Source organism: Lynx rufus, unplaced genomic scaffold (genome assembly GCF_022079265.1).
Source record: "Lynx rufus isolate CCGP_SWC_20201006 ecotype Redwood Valley unplaced genomic scaffold, mLynRuf1.p SCAF_1, whole genome shotgun sequence".
NCBI classification, from domain to species: Eukaryota; Metazoa; Chordata; class Mammalia; order Carnivora; family Felidae; genus Lynx; species Lynx rufus.
Genome location: NW_025814823.1, coordinates 108,356,025 through 108,381,764, shown reverse-complemented (window position 1 = coordinate 108,381,764; position 25,740 = coordinate 108,356,025). Strand labels below are relative to the sequence as shown.

Below are 25,740 nucleotides of genomic sequence, written 5' to 3'. Positions count from 1 at the left end.
TCGCAGTCTTTGTCTTCAGAAACGTAAGAGCGAGGTAATTTCTTAGCCGTCTTTCCCGGTATGCCTGCAGTCCACAGTGAAATATTTTGAGCTCTCCTTCACAGGAGTGATGAAACTGAAACATTTCCAACTAGAGAAGAGAATTTTAGACATTCTCTTTGGATAAACTCTGGACAGTGTGGATGCAGTGATTTCCTAACATATCATTTGTACATTTGTACATAGGATTTGGTGTTTTCCAGGGCACCTAAGGGAAATCTTCCAGATTTCCACATATGACCCAACTCTGATGACCCAATTCTGAGCAGGAAGGAAAATCAGGTAACACATAAGAACAAGTCAGATTGCTAGCAGTCTACACTGAACCACTGCCTATTCCATAGACTCCTGGCAGCTGTCTGTTCAGACCATTTGGTATTTTTCGCATTTTTAATGTTGGCCATTTTGGTAGATATGTAACAGTATTTTATTATGGTTTTAGTTTTTGTTTCCCTGGTTATAGGGAATTGAGCTCCTTTTCATAATTTGTAGGCCATTTGATTTTCACTTTTATGAAGTACATTTTTTAGTCTATTTCATTTTTATCTACCTGTAGATGTTTTTTATGTATTTTGGATATGACTCCTTTATCAGTTACATCCATGACTAATAACTTTTCCCACTCTATGGCATGCTCTGTCATAATGAAAAAAAAAAGTTCTTAATTTTAAACTGGAGAAACTGCATTACTCTTTTCCTTTATGGTTAATGCTTTTTCTGGTGTGATCTAAGAAGTCTTTCTCTGCTCCAAATTCATTAACATATTTGTGCCAATATTTTTCAAATACTTCAGTGTCTTACCTTTTAAATTTGGATCTACAGTTTATCTGGAATAGAATTTGTGCCCAATGTAAGGTAGAGGTCAGGTTCCATTCTCTCCCCTATGGATTGTTCCTATACTGTTTGTTGAAAAGATAAATCCTTTGTTGCATTGATTACAGTGCTATGAGCCAGCTGTCTGTATATGTTTGAGTTATTCAGGGGTCTGTATTCTGTTTTATCAGCGTATTCTTCCCTAATACCACATTGTCTTCATTGCTCTAGCAGTAAACTATATACTGATACCTGGTAGTGAAAGTTTGCTGACCCTGGTGTTTTTCCAGAATATTAGCTGTTCTTTATCATTTGCATTTCCAAATAAATCTAATGGCCAGCTTATCAACTTACACACACACACACAATTGCAATTTTGAGGAGGGTTTTTTTTTGAAATAATATAACAATTTGAAGGAAATTAACATATTCATAAAATTTAGTCTTCTGATCTGTGAAGCCAGTATATTTCTGCATTTATTTAGATTTTCTCTTGACTCTCACTGTTTTATTGTTTTGGTTTAAGGTCTTTAATATTTTTCATATAAGATGTATTTTTTAAGTGATGTGATTTAGGGCTCCCCATCCCCCCTGCTTTACTGAGGTATGCTTGACAGATAAAAATTGTATATATTTGAGGTATATGTCTTAGTTAGTTTGGGCTAATGTAACAAAACAGTTCTGAAAGCTGGGAAGTCCAAGATCAAGGTGCCAGCAGGCTCACTCTTCTTTGAGGGTCGCTCTCCTGGTTCATGGATGGTGCCTTCTTGCTTTGTCTTCACAGAGAAGGGGCTTCTATTATAAGGGTACTAATCCCAATCATGAGGGTTTCACCCACTTGACCTAATCACCTGCTACAGGCCTCACTTCCTAATACCCTCCCCTTTAGCGATTAGGATTTCAGCATGTGAATGGGGGTGGGGGCATAAGCATTCAGTGGATGGCAGCATACAACTGTACAACATGATGGTCTAATGTATGTTTATGTTGTGAAATGGTTACCACAGTTAAGCTAATTACCGTATTCATTACTTCACATACTCATAATCTGTGTGTGTTGAGAACACTTAAAATCACCTCCCATAGCAAATTTCATCTATGCAGTACAGTATTGACTCTAGTCCCTATACCATATAGTAGCACTCCAGAACTTACTCATCCTGCATAAATGAATCTTCGTACCTTTTGACCAACATCTTCCGTTCCCACACCCCTCAACTCCTGGCACCCCCCCCATATTCCACACGTAAGTGAGATCGTGCATTCTTTGTTTTTCTGTGCCTGGCTTATTTCACTTAGCATAATGTCCTCCAGGTTCATCCATGTTTCCCACAAAAGGCTAGATGTTTTTTTTTCTTTTTAAAGGCTGAATAATATTCCTTTGCACATACCACATTTTGCTTCCCCATTCATCAACAGATTGTTTCCAAATCTTGGCAGTTGTGAATAACACTGCAGGGAACATGGAGTTCCTGCTATGTATTCAGCCATCAGTCAGGAAGAAGGTGGAACCCTCAGTTCTCCAGGGAATGAATTCTCCCAAAATCTGGACCAGCTAGGAAGTGGCTTTTTTCCTAGGTCAGCCTCCAGATTTGAGCACAGCACAGCTAGCAGCTTGATTACAGCCGTGGGAGACCCTGAGCAGATGACCCAGCCAACCTCGGCCCAAACTCCTGACCCACTGAAATTGTGCTATTTTGAGCTGCTGAGTTCGTGATAATTTACAGCAACAGATAACTAATATTATTACTTATTCGCTGTATATTCTCTCTGCCTTAGTTAGTTCTCTTATCCACAAACAGGTTACCAGCAATAACCTGTCTCGTATTTATTGTTGCTCTGCAGATGAAGTGAGTTCACACATGTATAATCCTTTGTCAGTGCCCGGCCACCTCGCACATGCCTGTGCTGCCACTCTGTCTGCCTGCCTGCCTCTTAACCCTCATCACACTTGGGTAGTTTTCTACCTTAATTCTTCCATTTCATCTCCTTTTCTAGAATTTCATTTCTTGACCCAACTTGGCTGGCCAACACTCCTTTATGTAGTGGTCACTTATCTGACAAAAGCACCTCTTGGAAATATAATCAAGATGCTCCCCAAACTAAAATTGGTTCCAAGTAGAAAATGCACTAAGACTATACTCTTAACGTGTTGATGAGACTCAGCACTTCACTGTTTCTAAGTTAAAACACACTGGGAGTCAGAAAATTAATACGTGAGTGGAGAACTAGAAAGAACCATACTCCTAGCACTAAGAATGTGATGAAGGCACCCTGAGATGGAAGGAGCCTAAAAACTCGGACAAGGCACAGAGGAGCTCTAAGGTAGAGGCAGGCTGTACCCTGGGGTTCTCTGAAGGTATCACTGAACAAATATAACGTCATGTAGGGTAAGACACTCCTCTTAATACTTTCACACTTTTAAAGACATATATTAGAAATATCTAATAGTTTAAAAGATTTTTTAAATTTTATTAAATATTCCTTGTTCAACAATAAAAATAATTTTAAAATGTGTAAAGGACCTAAAGAAACTTCTCTAAAAAAGATACACAAATGGTCAATAAGCACATGAAAAGATGCTCAACATCACTTAATTATGAGGGAAATGGAAATCATAATCACATTAAGATGGGTACTATAAAAAATAAAATAAAATCCCAAGTGTTGGTGGAGAGGTGGAAAAATTAGAACCCTATGCCCTGGAGGTTCCTCCGAAAAATTAATAGTACCATATGATCCAGCAATCCTATTTCTGGGTATATATCCCAAGGAATTGAGAACAGAGTCTCAGAGAGGTACTTGCACACCCATGCATGATTCACTATAGCCAAAAGGTGGAAGAAACACAAGTGTTCATCGATGGATGCATCAAAAAATAAATTGTGGTATGAACATAAAATGGAATACTATTCAGCTTTTAAAAGGAAGGAAATTCAGACAGCTGCTATAGCATGAATGAACTTTAAGAAAAGACATTACGCTAAGGGAATTAAGCCAGCAAACAAAAAGATAAACAGTGAATGATTTTGATTGTGTGGGGTACCTAATAGAGTCAAATTCACAGGCACAGAAAGTAGAATAGCAATTGCCAGGGGCTAGGCAGGAGGGAAAAATTGAGTTATGGTTCAATGGGTATAGAATTCCCATTTGGCAAGATGAAAAATTTCTGGAGATGGATTGTATGACGTTGCAAATGTATATAACATTCCTGAAATGTACAGTTCAAAATGGTTAGGTTTGTGTATTTTACCACAATTTTTTTTAATTGCCAAAAAAAAAAATCCAACCCAAGAAAAATGAACAAATGAAGTATTTGTGGTAGGCTGAGGGAATCGGTAGGCAGTGATGAGTTTCAAGTCCTTTGAGACCAGAAGCATGTTTAGGGCAACTGCACACACCTAAAAAACCCAAACTCCAAATGATCACTCCCCTGCATCTCATCCATAAAATCCCCTAGGGCACCAAATATCAAGTAGCTAGTCAGCACTGATATTGCACCTAGGGCAAAAATTCACAGGGAAACTTGAACTTGGGTTTTAAGTCAAGCACTTCATTTCGCTAAAACCCTCTAGGGCTTTGTCATACTAAGGAGCAAAGAAAGAAGCTTTAAAAGTAGCAATTTTTTTGTCATTGCCAAGGTCAGACTTTAAATCTTAATTGAACTCGTGACTTCCTTTGAGAGGCAAAATAATAGACGAGATAGCCAAAGAGCTCTTTCTGTTCCAGGAGGCACGTGCAAGGGACAGGTATTGGGTTGTGGTCTAGAGATTTGCCAGCGACCAAGATGCTCAGGATGGCGAGAGTTCCGGAATCCTTTGTGGCCTGCTTAGAGCAGCACATCAGGCCTCCGTTCTGACTTCTGATGGCCCCAAAGCCAGCAAATCCACTGCAGCCTGGATCTTGGGGTGGGTTCTACCGCTAAGTCATTGGCGTTCTGGGTTTCTTTTCACTATTTTTTATCTTCCAATTAAAAAAATGTTTTGCACTAGTTACTCCTGAGCCTTGTCCTGTCTCCACCTTCTGGTTTAAAGACTACTGGGGCCTGGAATGTTACTGCATCGGGGCTCCTGATGAGCATGGGTTTGAGGCTTCAGAGTCAGGTGCCCCCCCACCTCCACTCAGGTGACAGGGAAGGAGAGTTAGAAGTGTAGCAGAGGGGCTACTGTCTTTGCTGTGAAAGCCTGTTCTCTTAGAGATCATGACTGGCAGGCAGCCGACCTATGTGGACTTAACCCCAGTTCTGCCTTCTCCTTCCTTGCTTCCCTGCCTTCCCTCGTTTTAGAACATGTCCCCAAATCCCTTTTTTAAGGCAACCATTCCGTCTCCAAGGCATGGTGTTCTGGTGGGATTTCAAGTGACAGTAACCTCCCTCCCCCCCCGCCCCGTGTGCACACACACACATGTATTGTGTGCATGACTGCAGGTGGGCCTGTGTGAGGCCTTCCTACATTCCTTAGCATATAGGTGGAGGTCAATTCCTGTGAGCTCCCATGACACTCTTTCTCAACTACAAGACTACTACACTCAATAATTAGCTGTTTGACCTTGAGCAAGTTATGTACCCTCTCCAACCATCGGTTCCAACATCGGTGCAATGGGGGGTAAAAGTTCCCTAATAGGATGGTTGTGAGAATGAGCACAGCCCACGCATGCCTAGCGCAAGGCTGGCCTTTACTAAGCACGTCTTCATCCCCTCCATGCAGTGGCCCAACCCTCAAATAGCCCCACAGCCTAGCACGTTCCACTGAGCTTTGCTTTCCCTCCCCTGTTAGGCCAGGTCTGTAAAGCGCTTTTGGCAATCTGGAACTAATAAAAGTCTAATGAATAAACCAATCATTGAACCTGTACTGGAAATTTATCTTCTGCATTTATTTCTTAAGGTTGGAAAGAAAGCAGCACTCTTAATTAATTTTGTACTATCTCTTTCAATAGGAGTGTATGCTGGTGATTTTCTTTTATCAGTCCCGAAATCCTTGTTTTTAGGAAATAGAGGGTCTGAGGAACTTGCTCATGAACAGCCTTGAACTAGATTGAAACACCTGCTGATTCTCTGGTTTTCTGTTCAGATTTGAGAGCTGCAAGTGGCTGGCGACAAAGGAGAGAGAAACCTCCAGTGACTTCACAAGCTACTGGGCAGAGAAAGGAGGGTGCCAATGTCATGGAAGGCAAAGAACAGCCTGTTTTCTGAAATCCAGGTCAAGAAGATCATTGAGAGGTTTGTTTAATTCAAGGGAGCACGTTGTGCTCGCCACTCACTGATTTCCTGGAATAACTGGCTGGGCTGCACTGGGTTTCCCCTTACTCTCTGCCCATCATGCCAGGAAAGCCCCTCGGCCACGTCACGGTTTGGCATGTGGTGTTCTTCACGTGGGATGCTCTCATGAGATTGTCTGACCCTGTGCGTGATGTCTGAGGCTTCATTTGAAAGCATCAAGTGGTTTTTCATAGCCTTCCATGATTTGTTTCCCCCAAGGCCCCTGCTCCACACTGGCCCAGTGAGGACGCTCTGTGGGAGCACTATATACTATCTGTCCAGTGAGTCGAGCGGAGACCTTGTAATGGTTTGACAGTCTGTACAGAACTCGTGCTACCTGAGGAAAGAACACAGCTTAGTCCTGAGGTATCGGGCAGTTGCTCAACAGCCTGAGCTTCTGACATGGCCTCTTTCGGGGTCTCTGGTGCTGGCAAAAGGCACGTGCCCATGTGCCTTTTAATGAGATCTCAGTCCTGAAGGCATTTCTCCTGGCGTGCAGGGGTAGGCGGAGGTTGACTCTATTCAAGTTCATCCCCAGGATGCATTCAGCAGGAATAGAGAGGAGGGTGTCCAGTGATTAAGTCGCTCATCGGCATTTCTCAGCTGGAGGTCCACATCTGCTCTGAGGCGTTTCTCCCTATGCACTTGATCATGCTCTGAATAGCCCACATTGTTTCCCGTCTCTTCATTTGTGCACTCTGCGGTTGTCTGTGAGTCAGTTCACCTGACCTGTTCTTTGGCTTTCTGTTTATTTGAATCTGACTACCATAGATAACTTATATTTTATAAACTTCTATTAACTTATATAAAAACACAATGTTTGTCTTTTTGTGCTTGGTGTGTGTCACCTAGTGTTGTGTCTGTCTTCAAGGTTCATTCATCCATGTTGTACGGTGGCAGAATTTCCTTTCTCGTCAAGGCTGAAGAGTATTCCTCTGTGTGTGTGCATTATTTTTCCATTCAGCTCTTGCTGGTCACTTGGGTTGCTTCTAACCCTTGGCTATTGTGGATAATGCTGCTGTGAGCATAGGTGTGCAGGTACCTCTGGGACTGTGCTTTCACTTCTTTGGCATATACCCCCAGGAATGGGATTGCTGGATCATATGGTAGCAGCATTTTTCATTTTTGAGAAAACTCTGTACTGTTCTCCCATGGCAACTGCACTGTTTTACATTCCCACCAGCAATGGTACACGGTCCCAATTCCTACACATCTTTACTGACACTTGTTATTTTCTGGGTTTGTTAGTTTTTTATTTTTTTAATTGTAGCTATCCTAATGGGTGTGAGGTGGTATCTCACTGTGGTTTTGATTTGCATTTCCTTCACAGTTAGTGATGTTCAGCATCTTATTAGCCATTTGTACATTTTCTTTGGAGAAATGTCTATTCAAGTCCTGTGCCCATTTTTTAACGGTGGTGGTCATTGTTGTTGAGTTGGAGGAGTTCTCTTTTGTTTTTAATGTTTATTTATTTTGAGAGAGAAAATGTGCAAGCATGAGTGGGTGAAGGGTAGAGAGAGGAAGAGAGAGACTCCCAAGCAGGCTCAGTGTTGTCAGCACACAGCTGGACACAAGGCCCAATTCCATGAACTGTGAGATTGTGACCTGAGCCGTAATCAAGAGTCGGACGCTCAACTGACTGAAACACCCCAGGCACCCTTGGAGGAATTCTTTATATATTCTGGATATATGATTGCAAATATATATTCTCCCATTCCACAGGTTATGTTTTCATTCTGTTGTGGTTTTTTGATGCAGTTGTTAATTTTGATACAGTCCAGTTCACTTTTTTTTTTTTTTTTACTTTTGTTGCCTTTGCTTTTAGTGTCATATCCAAGAAATTATTGCTAAATCCTCTTGTGAAGCTTCCCCTCAAAGCCTTTTCAAAAGTTTTGTGATATTAGGTCTTAACATTGGCATCTTCAATCCGTTTTAATTTTGATATTTTGTGTAAGGTGAAGATCTGCTATGGTCTCAATGTTTGTGCCTCCTTCCAACTGATATGTTGAAATGCTCTTTATGATGGTATTAGCAGGTGGATCCTTTGGGAAGGGTCTGCCCTCACGAATACAACTGGTGCTCTTGGAACAGAGAGATCCCTTGTGCCCTTCTACCACGTGAGGACACAGCAACACAGGCACTGGCTGTGAAGTGAGAAGAGGGCTGTCATCAGAAAGCAACCATGCTGGCACTTTAACCTTGGGCTTCTCAGCCTCCAGAATGTGAGAAACAAATTTCTCTTGTTTATAAGCCACTCGGTCTGTGGCATTTTGTTATAGTAGCTCAAACAGACTATGACAAAGTTTAACTTTATTCTTTTGCATGTTTATATACCATTTCCCAGCAGCATTTGTTGAAAAGACTGGCCTTAACCTTTGAGTGGTCTTGGCATCGTTGTTGAAAATCCCTTGTAGAGTAGGTGGAACATACACAGGAGAAATTATTTCTGGGCTCTATGGATATCCAATGTTCCATTGGATTCTATGGCTGTATATGCTAATCCCACATGGGATTTAATTACTGTAATATGTTTTGAAATGAGACCTCCAGTTTGTTGTTTTCCAAGATTGTTTGGTTCTTCAGAGTCCTTTGAAATTCTATATCCATGTTAGGATGGGTATTTTTGCTTATGCAAAAAATGTCATTGGGATTTTGATAGTGCATTAAATCTGTAGATTCCCTTATAGAGTATTGACATCTTAACAGTATTAAGTCTTACTATCCACGAAAACAGGATAACTTTCCCTCTTTTGTGTCTTTAATTTCTTTTACTAATGTTTTGTAGTTTTCAGTGCACAGTCTTTTACTGCCTTGGTTAAATTTATTCCTAAGTATTGTAATTTTTTTTTTTTTTTGAGGCCAGTATAAATGGAATTGTTTTCTTTTTTTTTTTTATTTTTATTTTTTTTTAACATTTTACTTATTTTTGAGAGACAGAGACAGAGTGTAAGCAGGGAAGGGGCAGAGTGAGACAGACAGAATGTCAAACAGGCTCCAGGCTCTGAGGTGTCAGCACAGAGCCCAACGTGGGGCTTGAACCCACAAACCGTGAGATCATGAGCTGAGCCAAACTTGGATGCTTAACTGAGCCACCCAGGTGCCTCTAGAATTGTTTTCTTAATTTCCTTTTTGGACTGTTAGTATGTAGAAACATAACCGATTTTTGTGTGTTGATTTAGAATGTGCAGTTTTATGGAGTTTACTGTTGTAACTGTCCTTTGTGAGATCTTTAGGACTTTCTATATACAGATCATGCTGTCTTTGAAGAGCGGTAATTTTACTTCTTCCTTTTTAGTATGGATGCCTTCATTTCCTTTTCTTGCCCAACTGCTGTGGCTAGACTTCTGGTATTTTGTCCAGTAGAAGGGTGAAAGCAGGCAACTAAGTCTTGTTCTTGATCTTAAATGAAAAGCTTTCAGTCTTTTGACCATTGAGTATGATGTTAGCTGTGGGCTTTCCATATACAGCCTTCATTTTGTTCAAATATTTTCTTTCTATTACTAGAGTCTGTTGAGTGTTTTTTCTGTGAGATTGTATTGAATTTTTTCAGATGATTTTTTTCTCTATCAATTGTGATGATCATACCAGTTTTCTGCTCATGTGGTGTCTTACATTGACTGATTTTCTTATGTTGAACCATTCTTGCATTCTTTTTATTATTATTATTTTTTTTAAATGTTTTTTTTTATTTAGTTTTGAGACAGAGATAGAGCATGAGCAGGCGAGGGGCAGAGAGAGAGGGAGACACAGAATCCAAAGCAGGGTCCAGGCTCTGAGCTGTCAGCACAGAGCCTGATGCGGGGCTTGAACTCATGGACTATGAGATCATGACTTGAGCTGAAGTTGGACGCTTAACCGACTGAGCCACCCCGGTGCCCCATCTTGCATTCTAGGAATAAATCCCACGTGGTCATCTGCATAATCCTTTAAGGTGCTAATGAATTCTAGCTAGCATTTTGTTGAGAATTTTTGCATCGCTTTCCTCTTGCTGCCTTTAAGATTGTCTTTCTTTGACTCTTGATAGTTTGATTATACAGTTTACCCTTGAGCAACCTGGGGGCTAAGGGTGCTAACCACCACCCTCCTGTCATGTACTCAAAAATCCAGTTAAAATTTTTGACTCCTCAAAACTACTAAGAAAATAAATTTTGATTGGCTTCTGTTGACCAGAAGTCTTACCAACAACATAGTTAATACATATTTTGTATGTTACATATATTCTATACTGTATTCAAAATGTGAAACTAGAAAAAAGAAAATGCTATTAAAATAATCAGGAAGAGAAAATATATTTGTCCATGTTCACTTAGCTCACTGAGCATATGTAAGACCCCTGTTTTAAAATGTGTGCCAAGTCAGAGAGCTGCATTTTTTTAAAGACTGGTTTCTAGAGATGTATTTTGTTCCTTTGAATGAGCCGTGTTTTGTTATTTCTTTCTACGTCTTATGATCTTTTGTTGAGATCGGGGCATTTGAAAAAGGAGCCCCCTCTTCCACTCTCCACACACCGGGTTCATGCAGGGGAAGACCTTCGCTCATCAGCCCAACTGAAGGCCTGATGGTCTTCTCCTCTTTCCTGGGAATGTATCTTCCCTGGGACGGCGTGTGTGCTTTTGTCCTAGTTCTCCACATAGCAACTGCTCTGACATGTTTCGCTTCCATAAGAATCTCATTCGTGCTCCTTCTCAGGAGACTTGAGTTTGTGTTCCCCTGCCTGTTATCTCTAGTCCCCAGCCATCCACAGGTCTTGAATCCACATGCACCCATGTCTGTTGTCAGCATCCTCCAATCTACCTTCCACATTATGCCACCATTTCCATCAATGTTGAGTCCAGCAAGACAAACCAGTCCCTCACGTAGCCCCCAGACAAGCCGGAAAGTTAGAAGCAAGTTTCATTCTTTTCCTGGAGTCCTGAGGGAGAAATCCAGAATTAAGTGGTTTTCTCACAATTGAGGCATACTGCACAAGAGCAAGGGTGTGGCACAGGCCAACAAAAGGCCTCAAAATTTCTGACCATTCTGAGCATAGCCTTTTTTTTTTTTTTAATGTTTATTTACTTTTGAAAGAGAGAGAGAGAGCGAGCGAGAGCATGAACAGGGGAGGGGCTGAGAGAGAGGGAGACAGAATCTGAAGCAGGCTCCAGGCTCTGAGCTGTCAGCACAGAGCCCGATGCAGGGCTTGAACCCACGAACTGTGAGATCATGACCTGAGCCAAAGTTGGACGCTTAACCGACTGAGCCACCCAGGTGCCCCAAGCATGGCCTTTTCTGTTAGGCGTTCACTTAGTTGATGCAGGTGCACTGGTTTCTAGCATTTTCACAAAACTATTTTGATTCATATATTGTGTATTTGATGTTTCTTTGCGGGAAACAAGAGCCTAGAGCATCCTAGCCTGCCATCTTGCTGAAAACACCTCCCTGATAATTATTTAAAAGGTATTGTTACTTTGTTTTATGTTACTGTTATGAAATTAACAGTATAAAGAAAATGAAATCCAAACAGGAAAACCGGAACTACATGAAAAATAAAAGTCTCCATGCCTGCTTCTAACTCCATTCCTACTTACACACATTGCATTTTGCATTATTCTGCAGGTTACCTCTTTAATAAGAAATTTCATTTCTTGACTCATCAACTTTGAATCCTGTAAAGGAGGAGGCTTGCAAGACTTCCTTCTCCCTCATTCCATTTATGGTTTTAGTTTACATTTAAGTTTCTCAGTTGTTAGGTTTTTGTTAAGTAAGCTCTGCACCCAACATGGGGCTCAAACTCATGACCCCAAGATCAAGAATCGCATGCTCTACTGACAGAGCCAACTAGACACCCCTAATTTGTTAGTATTATAATTTTTTTCAAGCTCTACTGAGATATAGTTGACATGTAACGTTGTTTATAACTGTAAAAGATAAACAGACCTAGAGGTAGTACTTCTCCCAGGATTTGCATAAAGAGATTAGCACTTACACTCTCCTCCACGACTTTCCCTTGCATTGAATTTTGCCATTTTCTAAAATGTATGGGGTGTTCTGTGAGAATAATTCTTTTATGCTATGCTTTTAAAAGATGATTATCTATGGACTCTTAAAGAGAGGCAATTAGTTGTCATATAACTCTTATTTGCATGGCTGACCCTGTCCTAGGTTCTTAAATTACGTACATTGTTCCCTCAAAATCATGTCCTAGCTTTGGACAAGTGTGTGGTTTATACCAGCATATCAAGAACTGTCCTTTCTGCTCACTGACAGTAGAACATGTTATGTCACCCTGTTACTACAGTCCTCTCCACTTCTTATCACAGTCTCAGCCTGGTGGCATTTCCAACTGTAGGTCTTCTTCCAAATCCTCAGCTGTCCAGGCCACTGGTCATTTTGTGATCTCTCGCATGATTTACTTATTTGGCTTTTAAAGTCCATCTGTCTGCATCCCCAACACTAGAATGAGAGCTCCCGGAGGGTAAAGGAATTTGTTTTGTTCACTGCTGTTATCTGCAGTGTGTAAACAGTGCCTTGGGCACAAAGTGCTCAATAAAAAATGTTTGAATGCGTGAAGCTTGCAGCTAATGATGCTTCTCATAACCAGCTTTCCTAAAATCTTCCCCTTGTTTCTTCTCATTAGGATAGACTGCTACATCAGCTTCAGACCTAGAAGTCCTGGCATTTCTTTGAATTATCCTCTTAAATTTGTTCTACTAGTTCTTGCAGAGCACACTCTTTGGTACGTGTTTTCAGAAAGGGTGTGTGGAGAACTTTCTGACCACTCATCTTTATTTTGCCATCTCATTTCACAGACAGTCTGGCTGTAGATAGAATGTACGAGTTCAAAATAATTTTCTCTCACAAGTCTGAGAAAGGGCTCCATTATAGGGCTGCTACTGAAAAATCTCCTAATCCTCAGAAGAAGAAATAATCTCCCAGAGCAGGGTACAAGTCTTCAGAACAAAAGGTTTATTGAGGCTATGAGTGGGAAAGTATAAATGCAAAAAGGTTTTTGAAATTTCAAGACACAAAGAATGAAGAGAGCATTTCTTTTTGATATTTTTTTTCCTTCCCCGTGAGAGCATTTTCTGGGCTTAGCACACCAGGGATCACTTGAATCCTCCGTTTCCCTTAACTTTTCACACCTCCTATGACCTAACAGGCTGGGTTTTTTTCTAAAATGTCTACCTGTCATGTTAGTCTCCTTCAGGAATATCAGATTGGTAAAAGGGAGGCAGGGAGGGAGGGTGGCTGGTTTTGGCTTCTCGGTTTCAGTAGTGCCTGATCCTGATAGGCTACTGGCCTGTAGCCTTTGCTCCGTTGTGCACAGGTTGGATGTGGCTGCCTCTAAAGAGGGACGATTCCACTCACTTCCTGTAGCTGAGTGCTTTGGTCTTTATGTGTGTATCCCCAACAATTCATGTTGAAATCCTAACTCCCAAAGATGATACTATCAGGAGGCGAGGCAACCGGGAAGTGCTGGTCATGAAAGTGTCACTTGTGAAGAGATGTTTTATAAAGAGATTCCTATTCACCCTATGCAGATCTGAAGCCCAAACAGGCTAAGACACTATCCAAGCAGTGAAAATTAGAGGTAAGCAAAATCTACAGAGATTTGTGAAAAATCAAACTCATATCTCATAGCATTTGGAATTTAGAATCTGAGTGACTACCAAAAGCAGCAACAAGGATATTTACCTCTTTGCTGCACTATTTCTGAACATCGAAACGATGATGTTGAAAGACACCCAGAAACAGACACCGCCTGAGCATGCTGTGGCAAAGAATCGGGGTCTAACGTAAATAGTCGGCTGAAACATTTGAAAGGCACAGATGTATAACGAATGAGTTTGTTCAGGTAACTAGGTGAAACTCTGAGGATTTTTAAGTTTTTTTAATGTTTATTCATCTTTGAGAGTGAGTGAGAGCAGGGGAGGGACTGAGAGAGAGGGAGATACAGAATCTGAAACAGGCTCCACGCTCCGAGGTGTCAGCAGAGAGCCCTATGCGGGGCTTGAACCCACCAACTGTGAGATAATGACCTGAGGCGAAGTTGGACTGAGCCACCCAGGCACCCCTGGGGATTTTTAAGTAAGTGTCTTGTTGGTTGTTCCTTTCGAGGGGCAAAACCAAAAATAAAAATCCTTGCTTAGGTATCCTTTCTGAGCTCCCAAAGCAGGCTGTCCTCATATTTATCCATAGAAAGCTACTGCCCATGGGAGTTTGAGCCAGTTGTAAAACCTCCAGTGAACTGTGTTTACGGGGGAGCAAATTTGGGGTAAGAGGTGGATAATGTCTTCTCTCCCCAGCTGTCACCTTCCAATCAGACTACAGTCCCCCTGACTGCATACCAGGATCACCAGTCCTTCCCCCTCAAATCAAACATTTCCATCTCCTTATTCAGGTGGTAACTGAAGGCAGGCCAGACAGAAACTGTTAACATCAGTGGACTGGAGAATGAAGGGAGGGGTCAAAAGTAGCTAACTGGTAGGAAGCACTGAAAACATAGAGTGAAAAGTTAATGTGCTTAGATATAAAGTCAGATTAACATGAGTTGTTGAGTGGTAAAGTTTTCTTACTGGACCCTTCGGGGTGGAGACAATAAATTGAAGGTAACATTTCAGTTGCTTTGCCATGTGCTCAAAGCATACTTTACTCAGAAGGTAAATGATTTCCTTACCTATGCGAGTTGCAAGTTTTAGCAAATTCCAGATCATTTTTATAGATTTGTCCTTTATGTGCTTATCTTATGAGTCCTTGCACATTTTATTCATGTGTTTTGAAAACGTGCTCAAAGTAGAAATCTTGATAAACCAACATCAGTTTCTTCAGATATTTTTATTCTTAATCATGATGTCTTAATTGTTACTATTTTATCATCTTAACCCAATTTCCTTTGAGTCTTGGGCCATGAAATGAGGACAACAGGCATCAAAACTTTTTGCAATATATATATATACACACACACACACACACACACACACACACCTATTTTAAAAGTTTGTTTTCGAGAGAGAGAGGGAGACATAGAATCCCAAGCAGGCTCCAACCTGTCAGCACAGATCCCGATGCGGGGCTCTAACCCACAAACCGTGAGATCATGATCTGAGCCGAAGTTGGGACACTTAACCGACTCAGCCACCCAGGTGCCCCTGAAATATTCTTCCTATTCTTCTCATTGATTTTTCTATTTTAGGACCAACATTACTTGGCAAGATGCACCCAAACCTACCTGACCTATGCACAAGTGCAGTGGAGAGTTTCTAACTGGATGTACTGGTCAGTGTATACACATTCTTTGTCCTCAGTCAGGGTTTCTCAATGGTGGCACTCTGACATCTGGGGGCTGGATAGATGTTCGGTAGCGCCCCTCCCTGAAGATGTGACAATGTCTCCAGACACTGCCAAGTTTTTCCTGGGGAGCAAACTTGCTGTCGTGTTGGAAATATTCCAGAACTGCTTAATGTGGTAGCTCACCGCTTCCTTACTGTGTGGCTACAAATTTAAATTCTCTTTTAAAAAGCCATGGGTTGTATTTTCAGTTGTGATTACTGTCATGCAAAAATAAGAATGCTAAAAAGGGGCTCTAAGAGAAATGAAAAACCAAACCAGGATGGAAAGAAAACATTTATTGAATCAAAATCAATACTTTCTTTTTAATATCTACAAGCCAACACTGAATGAACACAATGTACAAAAAAAGTATGCTTATATTATAAAAATATGTCAATTTTATCTTCTGGGAGCTGAGCAGAAGTCATTTTAAACAAAATCAAGGCAAACTTGCTCTCTATAATGAAACTGCTATAATTTAATAACAAAAGTAAAAGCTAATATATAAAGTATCTCCAAAGGCCCACTTGAAAGGCGATAATGCTGCACTGGAAATGCCAAACCCCATCACCACAGTTAACGTTCCCGGTCTGTGCTTACTGGCACCACTTCATGCCTCCACCAGGGGAAAGCAGCTCTTGTATGGAACGCAGATCACTCTTAGAATCCATGGCATCAGTTAACCCTTGTTTCAGCAAACCACTAACAGTCAATCCTGTTTATTTAGACTCAATTTTAAAATGAGACATGTTGCCCAAAATTTACAATTCCACTTAGGATGTGGGGAAGCTGCACCCTTCACACTCTTATCTTTAACCCTCCCTAGAAAATCTGTGTCCAAGGTTAGTATGTTAAAACTGTACTTGTCTCCTTGAATTTATTGGCACCTTCCTTGGCATATGTTCTTGCACACAGTGTGGCTACTGCAGGTCAGTTACACGCCGAGGAGCATAGTAATGCTCCTGGAGTATTTGGTCCACACAGAAGACGTTAATTAGAAAAAGAGGAACATCAAATCATGAATTCAGCAAAAAGGAGCATGGCTCCCTGTACTGTGATTCCAGGAGTTATAAGACAAGTATAAAAGTTATACGAATTTTAAAAGTCAAAATAGACTAAAGAGCATCAGTACAGACAAGGCCAAGGTCAGCAAATTCCAGAATGCAGTATCCACAGAGTAAATTAAACTAACTGCCTATTTTTACTACTAAGCATAGATGTTTTTCTTCACAGATTCTCTCTCCGTGTGGGGTTGACACCTAAGAAGACTCAAAAGTGCAGAAACACAAGCACCGAGTTACCTAGCACCCCCACTGCACTGGGTAACTTAAATTCAAAAGCACTGGTGGAGAAATGCTTGCCTGTTTTGCCTATATAAACCCATTATTTATCCAGTTACCTAATTTCTTGGCTCTCTACATTTTCAATTAAGCCCCACCTGCTGCATAAAATGCTAACCCTACAAAGTGTAGTCAGAACTGAATTAGACATTGGATTTAAACATTTTAATAAGACTACAAAACCACTAACTGTCTTAACACTACACCCTCATAGGGAAGGAAAAGTACTTACAGAATTATCTGAAATATACATAATTTGTGAAGAACAAACATTTTGGAGCCTGAGCAAAGGTTTCTCACCAATGTCCTAAAGAATCACCAGCCAGACTGTTTTCACGAGCAACGTTTCAGTCAAGTCACTAAATTGCTCTTGGTAACTTCCACTACCCTGAAAGAAGTCTGAATATGGAAAGGCCAAGGACTCTAGAGTGTGAAGTTAGGAGTACCGGCCAGGACTTGAACAAACTGTTAGTGGAAACAACTGGATCCCATAAAACTAAAATAAAAACAAGTAAAAACAGAATGAGTACACAATGAGACTGGATGAGGGCATCACCCCAACACGCTGATACACAACCATACCTGTTTACAATCCCAGGTCCTTGCTCTCAAAATAAATATATTGAACATTTACAACCAAATGAATGCCTTATGAATGCCAGATTTTAACTTTAAAAGAAGCTACAGTTAGGCCTCTTTGTGTGAAACTGACGAGACTTGGTGCCACAGCTAACCTTTCTCTAATAGCAGCAGTTACCCTCAGCCCACAGCAGCAAAGAAATACTCCTTTCTGGCATCCCATGGGCTCCCATATGAAGCAACTTCATAAAGCATGCAGATATCTATTCTGCTCAAGTTTCAAATGAATAAAAATGATCATTGTGCTTGTGGATGTCATACCTCCCAAAATATACATAAATGGTGACAAATTAACAAATAATAGCAGGTCCTACCTTACCAACAAACTCATAAGGCAGAGGGTTGGAGATGGAAGAGAAATGTTTCAAATGGCAAAAAAAAAAAAAAAAAAAAAAAAAAAGCAAAACAGTGCTAGCATTCACAAAAAAGATCATGCTAAGATCAGATCCATATTGGTAAAAATTAAGCCACAATCCAAAGTCTGTGAGTCCAAAGGCATGCATGCCAGCTGAAGGAAATGCAGGGTTCATCTGACAACAGCTTCTTCAGAGCAGAACAAGAACATCTCACTGGAGAAATCACAACAGGGTGAACAAGATGCCATCACACTTCTTTTTGTATTTGAAAAGGAATCACAACAACAACAAAATTAAAGAAGAGTGAAAAGAGAAAACACAGAAATTCACAATGACCTATAAAACCAAAAGAAAAATCCAAATTATTTTTACACTTTAAGGATTCATCCTTTAAAATTAAACTAGACAACTCTTTCAAAGTTTATCAATAACGCTGTGTAAAATATAAAGGTACTTCATGATATACGGCATTCCCCACAGTATCAATACTCAAATCAGTAATTTCACTTTTGTTTAAGGGACACACTCTGTCAAAGCCTCCTTCCCAACTGGATGTCTTAAAGCATTTGAGAAGAGCAACCTAAAACTAATACTCAAAGTAAAGTGCCTACAACGATCACTAGAAACACTCAACGGAGTAATAGATGTTTGCCCTTTTTCAGTAATTCACAATTTCTAAAGAGAACAAAGTATGTATCTTTTAACTCGAAGCCCTCACAAGCTATGCTGTTGGCGTGTGGGAGCTGGGTACTCACTGGAGAAGGGACGCGGGGCTATCCAGCCTTCGTGTCCACAAGCTGCATCTGTGCACTGGCGGCCATGCCACCCCCATAGCCCCCCTTGGACTGCATCTGGTTCTGGATGGAGCTAACCTAGAACAAGACAGAAACAGAACCAAGTCAGCAACTAGGGACAATGCAGCAGATGCTGGTCTCAACATTCCAGGTGAGCAGTTGTGGAAAGCATACTTTTTATAGAAAAAAATTCCATTTTTATAGACTTGAATTTTTATTTTAATATTTTGTTTATTTTTGAGAGAGATCGCGAGCAGGGGAGGGACAGAGAGAGAGGAAGACACAGAGTCTGAAGCAGGCTCCATGCTCTGAGCTGTCAGCACAGACCCCAATGCTAGGCTTGAACTCAAAACCAGTGAGATCATGACCTGAGTCAAAGATGGACGCTCAACCAACTGAGCCACCCAGGCGCCCCTAGACTTAAATTTGTCTGATTGCCCTGAGGCAAGTTGAGGAGGCTAGAAAACCACTTGCTGGGCCGCCTCTTTCTCTCCCCATTTACCAGTGACAAAATCCCTGTTCTGTAATTCACAATGTACTTGGTAACACTTCAAAAACAGTCTAAAGTATACAGATCAACTCAAGTTAAAGTATACAGACACCTCACGTATGGAACCACGTCCATTAGAGACAAAAATAATTATGAATGAAATTGGACCTAAGATCAATTTTTAAAGTTCCATTTGATAAAATTTACATACTTGATAGTGTTAAAGTTAGGCATCCAAAGACTTGGATGGTAGTCCAAATGTATTCATTAATATGGTTAACTCTGGGTGAAGTATTTATTCTCTCTAAAGGTAAGTCTTCCTATCTGTAAAAGAGTCAACATGATAATCTGTCCTAACCACCCAAAAGGGCTATTTTCTGATGTATGAGATACATAAATGGTGCAGTATTTTCTCCTTTACTGGGCTAAAACAAAGGTGCATAAACTTACTGGCAAGTTGTGAAGTACCCTAAGTGTATCATCCATTATTCCAATCTTACTTCATACCCCACTGGAAGCAGTGAATGAGAGAATCAGGCTAGAATGCTAGAAAAAGGAGAGGTAAGAAAGTTTCAGAGGTGTTGACCTAACTGTGAAGAGTCACAGAACCCTGGCAATCAGTTCAGCCAGCCAGTTGACACTTCCATGGTTCCCCAGGGAGGGGACACGACAGACAACATCCATTATTAATCTACTTATCAAATACTTAGTAAGCACTTAATAGAAAACATGACTTGTGTGGTGTTTTCACTGGTGATGCTGAGTCAGTAGGTTTAAAGAAAATAGTAAAGACTTGCCTATTTTCTGAGCAAGGCAGTTTTAAATATATTCTAACAGAAAAGCAAAATATAAAACGCATAGCTTATTTAGAATCCAAAAGGGTTTAAGTAAAAAAATGTAACTGGCTCTCAAATGGGTAATTTTTACCCATCAACTGAAAATTTTACTCACGTTGAACATCTTATTCTAGTGGTATCACATGTTTTATCTGTTTTCACATTATTTAAAATGACTACTTTATTAAAAAAAAAAAAACCTGAAATCTATAGGCCAATTTATTTTCAATAAACATCCCCGTCTGAGAAGGCCACAGTACAGTCCATATGCTACAGTTAAAATTCATTTTCTGCTCCTTTTTTGTGGTACAAAGTTGATTTTACGTACCAAATAATTTCCCACCTAACATGTTACTTTTTCTAGATATTTTAGGGCCTATTTATAAAAAAAAAAAAAAATACAATCTTTGTATTTTTACATAGTGGATTCATAATGTCATGCTAATTCTAACCAAGAAAAGAAACTGGTTTTCCTCCAAAACTCAATTGTTCAATTTCAAACCCCAGGATTTAGGTTTTCTAATGTATTATTTTGACTGTGTCTGTATTTTAACACAGTAAGTCTACATTATTAAAACAGTCATGGACTCCTTTTCTAGCAAAAATTTAGTATAAAAGGTTATCTTGGGAAGAACAGTTTATTTAGGAGAAAATAAATTCCAAGTCATCTGACCATTCAGTAATCCCGTATTGCACAGCTGTTTCATGTGCATCAAGCCATGTACCTAACACATGCTGCTCAGTCTAGGACAAACTAACAAGGCAAACTATTTCTTTGGATAAACAACATTTATGCTTTTGTCTCACTTATACTATTACTGCGCGTAAGAGCAAAATTCTCTCACCATATCAGGCTCAGACAAGTTTTATCTATCAATGAGACTTTCAGGAAACTCAGCAATGGCATGATATTCAACCTGACAGAACTGACTAAAAAACCAAGTCCATGCCCAATAGGAGTCAGAAGCTGTTTGTCACTGTACAAACAAAAAACTAATGTCGGCAGTAAGTACAAAAAGCCTTTGGGAGACATATTTGGTTCTAATGAGCTATGACACTTTTTAAAAAATCCCATCCCTTAGCAGAGAAAGCTGCCTGGAGACAGCCAAGGGCCTGTCTTGACCCAGCTCCTTCAGATGAAGCAGAAGTAGACGCCCCTTCAAGAGTCCTTCCTGAAGTTCTACCTAAATCAATGGCAACAATAGTCACCAACATCAATGACAGGCTCCTTGTAGAGACCAAATGATGAATAGGAATCTTAAAGGAAACTGTGAAATGTACATAAACAAGATTTAAAAAGTTAAATACCATGAACTAAAAATTTAATTCATTTTAAATTAAAATGAATTTTAAAAACCTGAACTGGGGAAGACATTTATTACGAAATTAAAATTTGGGGCGCCTGGGTGGCTCAGTCAGTTAAGCATCTGACTTCAGCGAGTCTGAGCCCCGCCATCAGGCTCTGTGCTGACCGTGCGGAGCCTGCATTGGATCCTCTGTTGCCCTCTCTCTCTGACTCTCCCCTGCTTGCATTGTGTCTCTAAAAACTAATAAACATTAAAAAAAAAAAATTCATCAAAATTTGAAGCCATTCAATCTATTTATATGTATTAAAATAACCCTCTAAAGAAAAATCCTAGGTTCCCATTTGGTTATTTCATGCTGATCCAGGAAACAAAGCTACTGAATTTGTATTTTGATAGCAACCTGACACCTCTTACAACTCCACAAAAGCAGTTGAGCAAAACAAAGCACTTTTCCTACAGATTTAAAATAAACAAGCTGTTTCCTTTCCAGGAAGCTACAAATGTTATTCCTTTGCTTACCTAGTAACTGATGTGACAAACTTGTTTGCTGTATCCAGGATAACCATCTACCTATTTTAAAAGTCTCTGCTCTCTTGTAAAGTCTTTTGTTAATTCTGCCAAGTAAGCAGACAACGGGCAATTCTCTATCTATAAAAGTCTTACTAATTTTCTGGTTCTAAACACTTCAGAGACCATTTAGGTATATTAGTGTACTTTAGATTTTGGGCAAAGAGGCTCCTGATACTTAGTGGCTTATTACTTCAGGGCAATAATGAGCCAGAGCCCTGACAAACCCTCATTTGGTGCTGCTTCTATTCTAGTGCACTGTTTTCCTCTTGCATGAAAATTAAGGAATATACAAGTTCAAGTGAATAAATCTAAAGTCTATTCTGAAATACACTGAAATCTCTATAAATAAGAGCAAATATGCACAAATTTTAATCCTCTGCTTAGTATCCAAGTTATTTACATTTCAGTGATGAATAAATCACATTCTAGTATCAAGTAAAGGCTAATATTTTATAAGGTAAAAGTGATAAACAGGTCTGCAAAAGGCAACTAAGTAAATTTAAGAGAACAGAAAGATTAATGTTACCAAAAGGCTGGTGTTCAAGTCCTTTAAAGTATTTTTTTCAGGAGAAAGGCAGAAACAAATGCATAGTTTGGCAAGTTAGGGAAGAGATTAAATTTTCACTGCTTATTTTCTTCTCTATATACTCAGGTTATGTATTTATATTCAGTGCCTACACATTCAATGAGCATTGTATCACCATTAAGAATGTGTGTACCTGTCATACAGATGACACAGGTCTATGCCCCAAGACCCCATCTGTATCTTCCATCAAAACACTTACGGAATTCATTCCACTGAACAGGTCTCCTGATCCTACATGAGCTGTGTGCACAAAATTTGTTGGCTCTCCAATCATACTTCGGTCAATCCGCCGGCGCCTTTTCTACAATATAGGGAATAATGTATTGAGAGATGATTTTATTAGCAACAAACTTACTCTGATCGATTTATATACTACAGATGAATGATTTTAATAACATAATAAAATTTGCCCAAGACACCAGGATCCTGAAATCTTGGACTACCACAATTATCTCATATGATGAAATCCCAAGAGAGATACATGCGCACGTGTGCACACACACACACACGACCCGTAAAGCAAAACAACATATTATTCAGAATTTAAAATAGATTTTTTGGCATCGCTTTAGCCACTGGCTTGTTTGCATAATAACCATTTAGGTTTCATTGTTTAAAAAAAATAAATGTAAAATTATCATCAGTCGCCACTATTGTTAGCAAAGAATACAGTCTGATTTGAGTACAACACTCTGATTTTTAACATCACTTTCTAGTTTTCATGGTTAACTGACATTATTTTGATGGTTATTATTACTTAGATTACACCCAAAAACTCTTCCACACTGAAATAAATCAGCTGCTCCGTCTGGAGGAGATCTGGTCCTAGCCTGTTCACTCTTTTCGGGTCTGCACTGACTGGGAATGAAAGCCTATCCAAACTCATACTAGGCTGGGCCTTAATAAGTCCTAATTTCTGACAACCACCTCTGACAGGGTACAGAATCCTATTTCCCAGTAACTTGTGCTACCAGCTACAATCCTTCCCTCACCAATATGCCCATTCATCCATTGAGAGGTATTTCCAGGGTAACTGTTTTACTGATCGTGAGATCATGAGAATCAGATTGTTCCAGAGACCAAGGTTATCTTAAACCAGTCCCAAGTTTTCCATGAACCCCTTATATAACTGGGATCTAATATATTCTAGAAATTGGAGTGTATCTACATCTACTGAAAGGTTGCTAGAATCCTGATAAATCCTAAAAACAAGACAGACTCAAGCAGCAGCCCCTCATGATTAAAAATTTATTTTCTACAAAGCCACACAAATGGAGGGTTCGTGCATTAATTTTAGGAGCCACCAAAGATTGTTTTTACTGTCCTCTAGTTTTTACTGCTACTGTTTAGAATCCCAAAAGCAGCTTGAGCTTTTCCCTGGAAATACTTATGTTCATCCTCACAGTTCAACAGTGACACTGGACTACCTCCAAGTTCATTGTTTTTTTCCATCCAGGGTTCTATATGGCAGGTGGTGGTCCTTGTCTATCTGAACATAAGTTTTACTGTCTCTTGGGAAAGTTTTCTTCTATTATGTTTTTTAATAATGCACCTTGTGTTTCTTTTTGTAATTTCTGTAGTTCCTGTTATGTGCACAGTGGATTGTGTGTATTTTCATCCATTATTTTTATTTCTCTTTATAGTTTTACGGTACTGGAAAGTAACTTTACTCGATTCTCTTTGGGAATCCACTAATTTTTTCCTATAGGCCAAGACAGTAAGTAAGCCATTCAGTCTGTCATAGCTTCAATTCCACTCTGGTCCTTTTGGCACAAAAGCAGGTACGGACAATGCATAAACATATTAAGTGGAGCTGTGTTCCAGTGAGCATTTAAACAAACAAGTACCAGGCCCAATTTGGACCATAAGCAGTAGTTGGATGATCCCAGTTCTAGACCATTTTTTTTAGTAGATATTATTTCTCGTTTATGGTTATCTTTTCAGAAGCTTTGTTATGAGAGGACATCACTGCAATATTTTCTAATCTGAGAATTTGTATTATAGGTTTTCATTTTTCCCTCTCAAAATGCTTGATTGCATGGATTATAGTCTGTAAAACTCAGAGCAAAACATTCTCATTCGTGTACTTAAAGCCCCATTTAGTTACTTCAAGTCCTTTTTTGAAGGGTTGATAAATTCAATCATTCTTTTGGGGCCCTGCTTCCTAGGATTACAGAAAATTTTCATGTTATCAGAAAACCAAGGGAAGGTATCACATTCTTCAATTTTCTGTCAGCACAAAGGCAGAGATTTCCTGCTTTTTATTCTATGTTCCTACTTCAGGTGTTCTAAAGGAGCCTCAGACTGCCGACCCCTCCATCAGACTTGACACCCACAGCATCTTTTCATCAGGGAGCCGCGTATCAGCAACGCACCATCCTTCCCACTGTTTTCCATCTTTTCCCCAGACTCCTAGTTTATCTATTTCTATCATCCCATTTAACGTACTTCCCTTCACACTATTCTCATCTGGGATAACATAGCATAAATGAGCCTTAGGAAGTGATGCTATCTTCTCTTTTCTAGGATTCATGTAGGGAAAGAAGAAGCTAATGATAGTCTTGCAGCTTTTTTCATCTTGGCTACCCTGTTACATTCCAGTGAATTTGTGTGAGAAAGTTGTTTGTCCAGGCACAACCAAATAATTTATGTTTGCCAGCAGAAGACAAGAATTTTCTCAGTACCCAGGCAAGACAAATTGTTGGGGCTTCTTCCCCAGTAAACCCCTTGACTGATAGAAAAGACTTCTAGCTTCCTGGCACCCTCCACAAGGCAGGAAAGGGTGGATGGCTCCAGGTGAAGAAAAAGAATAGCAGTTAAGTTCCATGGGATAATGGCATTTGCAGACCTGCAAACTTTTCCTCCTAAGGGCTTGTGCAACCAGCTTGCAGGTGCAACAGCTCATGACAGCTGAGGGTGCCACTCAGCTCAGCCAGAGGGCCCTCTTAGGCAGACAAGTGACAGGCATATTTCAGAAAGAAAGATCTCTACTTCAGGCCACTGGCAGTCTTGACCACCCTTGCCCTGTGAACACACAGGAGCAACTTCTCAAGCTCGATCTTCATCATTGCCCCTGGAAGGTATGTTTGTCTTAGCACAAGGCTACACTTGGCCCATACCTTCACATGAAGTGATTCATTCTAACAAATGGATTACTGCAGGAAGATGTTGGGAGAAGAGTCAGCACTCAGGCCATCACCCAACCCTTTCCAGAAAGGTCTCCTGAAAGGAATTAACAAATGGATCAGCTTGTGAATCAAATTCTAAGACTAAAACATTCTGAATTTTGAGGGAGGATGTTCAACAGAGACTATTCTCTTAATGAAAAGCAAAGAACAAATAACTAATTTGTAAATCTGAGAACAGTGAGTACTGAGTTCAGAGTCTGGCTTTCCCTTACATAC

The 25,740-nt window shown here is 40.0% G+C and overlaps 1 protein-coding gene and 1 long non-coding RNA gene across 6 annotated transcripts in view; one reads left to right on the top strand and one right to left on the bottom strand.

The window, feature by feature from the left end:
• Positions 1 to 25,740, bottom strand: part of CDC42SE2 (CDC42 small effector 2) — a 188,871-nt gene that overhangs the window by 37,056 nt on the left and 126,075 nt on the right. For 2 of the 5 annotated variants that reach the window (XM_047084308.1, XM_047084323.1), the window contains exons 4-5: positions 22,536 to 22,637; positions 15,700 to 18,625 (exon numbers count right to left, since the gene is read on the bottom strand). In XM_047084308.1, the coding sequence (XP_046940264.1) occupies positions 18,527 to 18,625; positions 22,536 to 22,637 (201 nt within the window). In that variant the 3' untranslated portion in view covers positions 15,700 to 18,526. Of the gene's footprint in view, positions 1 to 15,699; positions 18,626 to 22,535; positions 22,638 to 25,740 lie in introns of those variants that run through there. The other 3 variants (XM_047084315.1, XM_047084332.1, XR_006962815.1) reach the window with 3 other exon arrangements.
• Positions 18,604 to 25,198, top strand: LOC124515462 (uncharacterized). Its single transcript, XR_006962817.1, has 2 exons — positions 18,604 to 18,698; positions 24,620 to 25,198. It is a non-coding gene; the product is annotated as an uncharacterized LOC124515462 (long non-coding RNA).